This window comes from Coregonus clupeaformis, chromosome 7 (assembly GCF_020615455.1).
Source record: "Coregonus clupeaformis isolate EN_2021a chromosome 7, ASM2061545v1, whole genome shotgun sequence".
In the NCBI taxonomy this organism is placed as follows: Eukaryota; Metazoa; Chordata; class Actinopteri; order Salmoniformes; family Salmonidae; genus Coregonus; species Coregonus clupeaformis.
The window spans coordinates 25,459,244-25,470,163 of NC_059198.1; the positions used below are offsets into that span (position 1 = coordinate 25,459,244).

The 10,920-nt window shown below is 40.9% G+C and overlaps 1 protein-coding gene across 1 annotated transcript; it reads left to right on the forward strand.

Annotated features, from left to right (window-relative positions):
- The first annotated feature begins 3,297 nt into the window (after positions 1-3,297).
- Positions 3,298-5,521, forward strand: LOC123491313 (forkhead box protein D2-like). The gene has a single exon (XM_045221629.1). The coding sequence runs from the start codon at positions 3,627-3,629 to the stop codon at positions 4,587-4,589; it is 963 nt and encodes a 320-aa protein (XP_045077564.1). The 5' UTR covers positions 3,298-3,626; the 3' UTR covers positions 4,590-5,521.
- The last annotated feature ends 5,399 nt before the right edge of the window (positions 5,522-10,920 follow it).

Below are 10,920 nucleotides of genomic sequence, written 5' to 3' on the forward strand. Positions count from 1 at the left end.
AAGCTGAGGAGGTGTTTATGTGAAATTGACAGAAAACATCCTCAGTCTTTGAAGTGCTAGTCAATATTTCCTGATAAAAAACATTTGTTAGTCTACATTTTTTCTCCTCAGTTTGATCAGGCTTACACATGTGTCTCAGAATTATGAAAGTATCTTGTAGGGATAGTCTAATATTTTGATAGAATTGGAAACAGAAATATGTAGACGAATGTCTGAAGAATAATATTTTAAACGGCTTTACTGTGCGTGTGTGTGTGTATTTGAGTGAGTGAGAATCTGGGGTCTTAAGAACAAATGAATGGAACTCCTATACTTTTACTTTTACTAAAAAGTTAATCAGCAGGTGAATTTAACTTGGGTATAGCCCTATTTCTCTGTAGGACTAAGCTGCTTTAAATATAATTTACGATGTGATATGACGATCCAGGCTCTGTCGTAGCTGGCCGCGACTGGGAGACCCATGGGGCGGCGCACAATTGGCCCAGCGTCGTCCAGGGTAGGGGAGGGAATGGCCGGCAGGGATGTAGCTCAGTTGGTAGAGCATGGCGTTTGCAACGCCAGGGTTGTGGGTTCGATTCCCACGGGGGGCCAGTATAAAAAAAATATATATATAAAAAATATATATAATAAGTAATGTATGCACTAACTGTAAGTCGCTCTGGATAAGAGCGTCTGCTAAATGACTAAAATGTAAATGTAAAAACGATGCACTACAACATTTAAGCGACAGCACCATATTTTATGTGTGCATCTAATAACAATATCGGATGGGGCGTTAACTTTCAATTGTTTCTTATAATTAACTGTAATTTAGCCTACAGGCTATCTCAGTATAGGGCCTTTTGTTGGTTTGATAATTTCCATCTCTGGTTTCTCAAAGAGACATTTCAACGAGAAATGAATAACGTTTCTCGTGCCAGCTATAGTCACTATAGCACCATATCTATGGAAATTCAGACGAATTTCTATTATTATCCGTTTTTGTTATTGAAACCACACAACGCGTTTTTCCGCCACGGCATTGGGCCTGTTTCCAATCTGAAGACATGCGTGATGAATTTGGCAAATCATCTGCAGCTTTGTCGGTAACGTAGCCCACCCACACCAGCCCCGTCGCCGGCTGCCCTGGGGTATCAATAGGAAATGTGGAAATCCCAACAAAGGACTGAATCATTAAACACAAACAACCCAGGGCCTTCGAACAATACAAAAGTGCCCTCCGCTTCTGGCATTCCTTTTATGTATTGGCAAGTGCAAATCTATTACTTTCATCATAATACCATAGTTGGCTATTAGGCCAATATAAAAGGCAATTTAACAGTGTTAGCACGGACTGTTATATATTTAAAGGTGTGTGTTTTCAATTGAGTAGCAGGCCGATGGTTTCTCTGTTCATGAGAAATAAAGCATATCAATTACATTTTTCTCAGTGTGTAATTTGACAGTATGACCATCCTGGTACCTCTCGCTAAATAGGGTTCTCATGGAGGAAAAATAATGTCAGCAAGCCTAGTGCCCTTTACGGTAGCCAGATCTAGTCATATGCCTATCACGAAATAACAAGTAGGCGAGCTGCTACATTTAACTGGCATAGTAGCCTAGTTTCAATATGCTCGAATATTATTCCTGTTGCTATTATAATAGCAGCATGTTATGAGCATAATTAGGCTACTATACATTTCTATAGGCTACATTTCTATAGGCTACATTTCTATAGGCTACATTTCTATAGGCTACATTTCCCCCTATAAATTGTAAAAGTTGCAAGGCGCGTGAAATGTCTCTGTCTATAGGGATAGACACCTTCTGAAGGGGACCTATCGGCCTACTGTCCACCTATTTGTTTTGCCACTATAGGTGTCGATGATGGAGTTGGCTCATACTTCTCTTCCGTCACTGCAAGTCCCCAAGATCAACACAATTATTGTGGTGTTGTTAATCTTCACTCTCCTTTGATTTGTCTCACTTAACTTGACTAAAATTAATAGCCTACCACATTTATTTTTGATTGATCTAGATTGATTGATTTAATCTAGCCTTTACATTAATGCAGCATTTTGAATGTGGGCCTCTGGCTGTTGTATATGAAGTGATATTTTCACAAGCATTAGGCCTTTATCCAAAGGACATCATTTCTTGAAAGAGCATAACCCGATTAAAATTATTCCTCACTTTGATTTTATTAAACTTAATGTCAAACTTCGTCTTTTCAACATTGCTAACTCAACACGCTTCCCTACATTATAGTTGTTTAGCCGGTGCCATTTGTGCATAATGTTAGAATTTATGCCTTGATCACACCTACAGTGTTTACATTAACATTACATTTTAGCAGACGCTCTTATCCAGAGCGATTTACAGTTAGTGAGTGCATACATTTTCATACTGGGCCCCCGTGGGAAACGAACCCACAACCCTGGCGTTGCACGCGCCATGCTCTACCAACTGAGCTACAGGGGACTATAAACTTGTTTTACACCAAATGTACGCAGCATCATCTGGATATGTGTACAACAAAAGTTCAACATTCATTCTGCTACTGTTTCTGTCAAGCCGTCTATGCATACAATAAGATGCATATGTTCGATAAATCTAAAGTATGCACCACACAGAACGGACTGCAACTGCCTCTGCAACACAATGCTGCAAATGCAAACGCAGAGTTCCATTGGAAATGAATGTACTTCTGGTGTACCAAAACGCAATATGCTGTCGGTGTGATGGAGGCTTCAATTCACACTCACCTCCATTTTTTGCACATGGGCATATGTTGCTAAAATAGTATAAGAAACATGTTCGAAACACTCTTGGTAGGACATTATTATTTATTCAGAAAAAAATAAGAGTTGATTCATGGTTATCGGCTTATACTGAGTTATCTTTGTTTTTGGCGCTTCACTAAATTACAATTATAGGCCATTTTGTTTTTTAAATGTGTTATTGATGTAGTGATAGTTCAGATGATCTAGTGCGGCCAAATGTCTACTCCTACATATATTTTATATTTCGAATAGCCATCCACAAGTAGGCCTAGGTTTAATTGGATAACAGGATTAGGCTATATTTGATCATTTTCCCCCACCGTATTGATCCTATAGTTGTCACTTATTAAACGAATGGTAATATACCGAATGGAATTTGAAATATGATGTTGATATTGGAGTGATGGGATGATGATAGTTAACGGGTGGTACTTTGGTACCCATTGCCTTGTTTCGATTGGTTAAGAGCTTCTCCTCGAGCATAACCATGACATCACAGTCACCTGATCCAATACGGTTACAGTTCCAACAGGAAACCAACGAGAGAGGATGCTGGACATCTTGGAAGAGTCACGGTGCTTCATACTTTTCTCAGCCTCCCCTTTCTCCGTTTAAGGCTAAAAAGTTGTTCAATTTCGTGTTTGTTAGGAGATAAAAAGGCTTTGGGTTTTTTTGAAGTTTTTTTTTTCTCTCTTGAATGACTATCGTTAGAGGACTATCGTGAGAGGGGGCTAAACGCACACATTTTAAGCTTGTTTTTTGTGAATGGAGAGGGCAAAGCATTGCGCGTGAGCATCTATCCCTTTCAAAGAACTGTCCCTTTCCCACCTGTTGGGACAGGTGAATTGGCTCTGCCCGTGGACTATGACATTGGACTTGAAGCCCATGGAAGATTTTGTTATTGACGTAGTAGGAGAAGGACTCAGGGATAACGGAGAGGAGAATCTCGTGTCCTTACCTTTGGAAGAGGCGAGAAGCGCAGATTATGAACCGGACACTTTTTTGTCTTCGAGCGGGCAGGACGAGGATAGGGAGGATTACTCACCCACGTCGAATTGTCCTCCAGCAGTAAGTAAAAGCCCGGCGTCGGTAAAGCCTCCGTACTCCTACATCGCTTTGATAACAATGGCCATATTACAAAGCCCCAAAAAGCGTCTTACCCTCAGCGAGATATGTGACTTTATCAGCCACCGCTTCGTTTATTATCGTGAGAAGTTCCCTGCCTGGCAGAATTCCATCAGACACAACCTTTCGCTCAATGACTGCTTTGTCAAAATGCCCCGGGAGCCTGGTAATCCAGGGAAGGGAAACTACTGGACGCTGGACCCCAATTCTTCGGACATGTTTGAGAATGGGAGCTTTCTGCGTCGAAGGAAGAGGTTCAAACGCCAGCATTTTCGTTTCGGGGTGCTGAAGGAGCAACCCCTAGAGCCCAGTGTCTTTCACAACTTTTATGGTACTTATGGACTTGGCACAGCGGGTCTTCAGCTACCCAGTTTGGAGATATATCCGTTCGGCGTCCATCACCATGCATACTCGTCATGCGCGCCCACCATCCCACCTGTTAGCAGCCTCCTACCGGCTTTGTCGAGCCTGTTTACCCGGAACTCTTTCGCTGCCAAGGCTTTTCTTCAATCACAGCAGCCTGTCACTATCGGGTCCTTCAATCCGAGCCGCTGTGCCACCTTTTCTTCCGCTATGACCCCCAGCGCTCCATACGCGTCCCCTGCGCTGTTCCACTCCGCGGCGTCTCCACATCTCGTCAGTTTACATCAAGAATATCAGAAATTACAGACTCAGCGCAGCACCTCTGACCTGGCTAAATGAGCCGTGCTTGTGAATATTTGAGTTGTGTTTCAGACTTTAAATTGTTGATTTGTATCTCAGGGGATAGAGATTTTTGAAGCTCTTGTGGAAACACAGGTATTTTGCCAATGGTAATTGGATGGACTTTCTTGTTGATCTAGGCCTATTTGAAAAGTTCTTAAGTATGCTGTAGATTTATGCCTTGCATTGATTACATTTTTCATAGCATCTTGCGTTTTTCTTTCTAAAGTATGAAATTACATTTGTCCATTGAAATGCAAATATTTAACAGAAGAGTTTCCTTTTACATTCGGAAATAAATAAAGTGAATTATTTAAAACAACATATTTAACTCAGTCATATTTCTTATAGGCCTTTGTCTCACTGACCTGTCAATGTTGCGCAAATGAAGATCTGTCATTGATGCCTTTAACAACTGATGGAAATATAGCTGCACATTTTTTTTACCTATAGTAGGCCTAAATGCGCAGTGAACTTGATTGCATCTTTCAACAAGAAAACCATTCAATTCAGAATTTTGTTGAGTGTGTAGGTGATGCATGGGTTAAATTATGTTCAGAACTTTTTACAAAATTAGGGTAATTTTTGTTTGGCTGTTTAGCATTTCTCTAATAATAAAATATTATTTGATTCGATGATATGATGTTTAGGCCTATATGTAAAAAATTTAAGCCTATATTAAGTCAAATAAAATTATTAAAATAATTGTCCAATTTTGCCCGTATAGCTTTAAAATTGTCTGTCGAAACAGGGACTCGGGATCAAGTGATGTGCGGAATCAAATGATATAAAGATCACATGAACGAGATGCAATATTGTGTTTACTCTAATCTAGACTAAATCAAATATCCTGGAAAATATGTTAGGCCTACATGTTGATGATTTTCTGATACTGCAATTGAAACTTTTTTTATTTGTCGTTTTTTTTATGACTACAAAATTATTTATTTATTATGAAACTCTCTCAATGTGGTTGTTCTGCAGCATCTCGCTGTCGTTTGCCATTCATCCCCAAAAACTGATATATATACACATTATAAATTAATGCTCTTTCTAAATTTGAAGTCCAGCAGTAATGGTCTGTGCAGCTGCGCAGCTTTCAGATTGTCAGTTGAGTTACACCACATCCATCCATTAGTTCAACATCGTATTATAATTGCCTGATTTTGCGTCATGGGGCCACACACAGCCTGCTCGTTCTCAAACCAAAAATGGAAAAAATCTGTACAACACATTCAAAGACTTCATATTTTCATGTCAGATTATGAGGTAATTCCTAAACCCGCATTTGGTTGTCTCTCTCCAAAGCATTCCTTATAATATTTTTTTATTTAGAAATGTTTTAATATGTTTGTATAGGAAATGTAGCTTGAGCCTATAGCCTACTATTCAAAAAGGTATACCACAATCGAACCGTTGCCAGTTGAGGATTTATTCAAATATGTGTTTAAATAGACATCAACAAGACATGATTTAACTCTGTTTTGCTAGAACCAGATTCATGGAATATAGTTCTATTAGTCAGAAAATAAAAGCAATATTACATTGTAAGAAAATGTAAGCCCTATTGTTTATTGGTTGGGAATTATGGATGTTTTAAAATAATATTTTAAAGTAATTAATAACAAATAGCTTTATAACTTGAATGATATCACAAATCAAGTACATTTGTGATACTGTATGCTATATATTTGTAAACATAAAAGGAACAAAACATAACAGGAATATAAAGGTTTCCTTACCCTCTTAATATCATTTGAAATATCTGGAGCCACATTGGAGATGATTCTGGTACTGTTTGAACCCAAAGTAACAGGCATTTTTCATGGATTATAATGAAGATTGAGTATTTGAGACAGATTATTCATGTAAATGTTGAATTATATAATTAGCCATATTGGTTGTTTTCTTTTAATGTCCTTGTTTAGATTTATTGTGTGTTTTTCTTTTACTTCTATGCCAGACCGTGCTGTGTTACACTGAAAATGACAGGAAGAAAATAATGTAAGGTTTCATGGGAGGAAAGTATTTATTTAATTCTATTCTAAATTCAGATTGATGACTACTCTAAAGCTTTTGGAAAGGGCTGATGGATAGAAGTATAATATCAAATTCAGTCTAATGCCGTTTGGCACCCATTGAAGGAGTGAAATAAATAAAAAGATTGTTACCTGATGGCGAATTGTTAAATTGCTCGACTGAGCGAGAAATACACAATTATCTTCTTTGTGTGTGTATGTGTGTGTGTGTGTATGTGTGTGTGTCCCCCCTCCCCGAATACTGTGTATTTGATCCTTTTTGTGGTCATATATTTTTTGCATGTAAAACACTAGACGTTTATTATTGCTATTGATAATCTTAAATAGTGTGGTGGGAATTGTAGTGAAGTAACCTTAATAGATCCAGCATGAGATTCATATAATCTGACAGTAAATATTTAGTGTTTGAATGATACTTATCTGCTTGAAGGAAATCTGAAAATACCACTAATGTGTAATTTTAGCCCATGTATCGAACAGAGACAGTATGATAACAGTGTCAGAGCCGTAATGCCATCTTTTATTGTGTGGTCAGTCATGATTCATCTCAGAACTCTGGTCAATTAGAAAACAGATCAAGTGTAAACTCTGGGACAGCCAGTGCCTTCATTGATTACACTAGCGTCGTCAGGCCTCGGCACATATAGAAGCTGCAAATGTACGCCTTTGAAACGTTTACATTTTAACCAGGCGTTATGGTTGAGAGTCACCTTCCCTGGTCAGGTATGAGACAGATACACTGTCACCTCTGCCCTTTTGGATCAAAGTCAAGTGCTCCTCATGTGTCAGTCAATGGGTCTGTGTGAAAGCTTTGTAGATAATGCAGAAGTCAAACCTCTTATCAAGAAGAAATAGAGAAAGAAACAAACAAACAATCAGAAAAGCAGAGGAGTGCTTTTGATTGACAGAGAAAGGAGTGACATTTATCTGCGGGGAAAGTCACAGAACCTGACAAAATAAGCAAGACAGAAACTGTGCATGTATGTCCTCTTGTATGTGTGTTCAGCTGTCCTGTATCATACACCGACTTCTCCATCCGTGTTGGAAGAGAAGAAGAAGCCTGCTAATAATCAGTTGTTTGCCTTTATTACCTTTCCTTTCCGTCCTTCAAGATGGTGTCTAACAGGATGGGAGAGAATCTGTTACTACCTACTCTTTTTTATCAGTGGAGACCTGTTGCATTAACCACCTCTCTCCTACATTCTCTCTCTTATAGTCTCACCGTGGGTGTTTTTGTTCTTGTTAAATGGCATGTGAAAGAATGTTCCTTGAGACTGCCAATTCATTTGGAAATTAAATATGACGCTGGGCCTTAAATTGAATACGTCACTACCGAAGACTCCAGTCGATGTCACATTCTGGTTATTCCGAACACTATGAATTTGATGAATGTAGGTTTATGTGACTCCCATCAGTGGTGCTTGCCCTGTTACCGCTCCAGGTTTCTACTCAGTTGCACGTGGATGATCAGTTATGACTTATCATAACTCATATCTTCCCTCTGATGTAGAGGCCATTTCCTGGGAAAAGTCTGTCAATTTAGTCAGAAGTCCATTCATGCCTGACACGGTTGCTATGCCATGCTTTCATTCTAGCATCATTAAGGCCAAGCCAAACAGGCAAGGTAAACTCATTCCTCCAACACCCCTTTCTTCCTTTCCACAGCCACGATCCCAGATCACGGTGCAGAGAGTGGTGCATTGTGGGATAGCCTTAGCCAATTCAGTCATTAGAGGAAAAACAATGTTCCGATGTTATTCCTTCATGTTATTCCTACACGTTATTCCTACATTTGAAATGCATCATTTGGAATGAGTTCCCTTGAATGTTTTTCTTTTCCTGAACTGTTGAGAGTGGTTTGTAAGTTATTTAAACTCTGATTGAAAGAGACCAAAGACAATGCAAGCATTTAAGTGCAGCACAATTTCAAAGGGATTATCTGTTGGCTACAGTGATCAGAATTGAGTGGGTGGTAGTATGTATAGAGGGGGAAGCTAAGTAAGTTGCATTTTGAGTTAGCCTTTGAAAAGCTAGCCCTGTGCTGTGGCTGATCAGAGCGGAGGTTTTCTCCTCTCACTTTAATGGCTGACTTCCACAGGCCCTGCTCGTTGGCGTTTGCTTTTCCTGGCAGGGCTGATCCCCGCTGCCCTGCTTTCGAGAGTTATTCAATTATAAATCTTCCACCCTCTCCCTCTCTCCCCTGCTTCATCGGTCTGTGCTTCACCCTGCCAGGCCCAGTAAAACAGGGTGCTGCGTTGGTGCACCGTTCTCCAGTCTCGTGCCCCCAACCCTCGGTGCCAGCAGATGACAGTGACATATAGCAGGAAAGCCACCCAGAAGGAGAATGATCTCACACCTCAGCCACGCACTGAGAGAGAGAGAGGGAGCAAGAAAAAGAGGGAGAGAAGGGTAGAGCGAGGGAGCGAGAAGGCTTTACGGAGATGGAGAGATTACACGACAGCAAAGGACAAGTAGGCAGGGGTTTGATAGGTGCCTGATAAGACAAGGGTGAAGTTCTCAGAGTTGGTGTGGAGACTTAGATTTCCTGGTGTTAATCATAGAACCCTAATGGACTCCGCCTCTATACCCATGAATTGACTAACCACACCCTCCACCCACTTACTCCCTCTATATTCCAGAAGAACTACCCAACTTCTCTCACGAAACACCAAGATCAAAAATACTCTCGCAAACAACATCAAAATATCCGCAGTTGCGCTCTGGGTTTTATTGTTAATCGAATCAGCCTCATTACAACATCTGTGAGACAAAAACACAGGCCCTGTAATGCAGCCATTATGCAGTTCAATGGGTGGCATTTGGTCATGACCCCCCTACTCTTCACAATGCCTCCCTTCAATCTTCCTGGCACCCTGCTGCGTCCCAGCTGGTGACCTCATGTCCTCGCCATTTTCCTGCAGCCTGGCACCCCTTAGGGCTGGTGGGTGAAGAGAGCTCTACCCAGTGTGCCCAATGATTGGGCAACAAGAATCGGGCAGTGCCATGTACTCTACCTTCTTGTCGTCATCAAGTCCAGACCCCCAGGTATGGACCAACAGCTCTAACCCTAGCACAACTGTGGCCAACAAGAAACGCTAGCTAGCGTATCCTCAGAGAGCTCAGATCAAAGGCACTGAGGGGTGATGTCACCCACAGCAGCCCCTCAACCGCTTATTGCACCAAATGAGAGCCATTAGCCATACAAACAAAGACTAAAACCTGCTGTCAGTTAATCAAAAAGAAGCAGGAAGCACAATTAACATCTGGTCCAAGACTTGTCAGAGTGGGGTCAGGCTAGCCGGGCTCTGATTACAGTTGTAGTAGGCCTATGGCTTAACGAGAATAACTCAGTAACCCCAACCTGGCCATAGTCTGCTCTGGCCAACTGATCTCTGAGCAAGACAGAGTGGCCTGCCTGCTCCACAAGACATCACCATGGAGACATGATGGAGTTTGGAAACTCTGAACTTAAAGGTTAACAGTAGGGGATAGGTCCCTCCTATAGCCCCCTTTGGTTTTCTTCCTTCTCTCAATAACATCTGCAGTGGCATATTACAACTTGGAAGTGGATTTTAAAAGGGCATTGAAAATGTTGCCAGAATGGGAAAAACATGGACTGGCTCAATCGAAGCAGATTAGGCGGGCGAGCCAAACCTCACGCTTTGTAAGAAACAAGAAAAAAAATAAAAACTCTGCTCAGACTCAGAGTTAAGGACCAACCGCATAGTAGGGAAACCAAACCTAGCCCTCTCCCTTTCTACTGAAAAGAATGGCATCAATGAAATAAAGAGAGTACATCCATTGAATTTGCACCTCATATCTCTCACCCTTTGCCACACAATGTCAGCATAGTCACTGCATCCCTGGTATTGGAGCAAAAGCCTTATTTTATCAGTGCTGCAGGTCTGGGTTGGGGAAATTACAAAGCACATTCAAGGGCTTGTAAACATTGGAACAACAACATAAATACAGTAATTCTTACTGTATGTAATGAATGTTGTGTTATACTATGTAGCAGTGATGTGATAGAGCTGATTGCTGTGAAGATCAGAGAGTAGAGAATATGTGTAAAAGCACCGCCCTGCCACCCAATCTGTCGGCCAATGAGCTGTTCATCCCATGTTGCCTCCGTTGGTGGTCCCTGGTGTAAGCTACATTTCCCCCTCACTTCTCTCTCCCCTGTTTAAAAAAAAATAGCAAACACAAAATTGTTCCTAATTCACTGCTGCTAGAGGGGGGTAATTTGTGGCTTTTGGCTGAGTGTCGCAAGCCCCAAATTTGAAAAAGCTGCT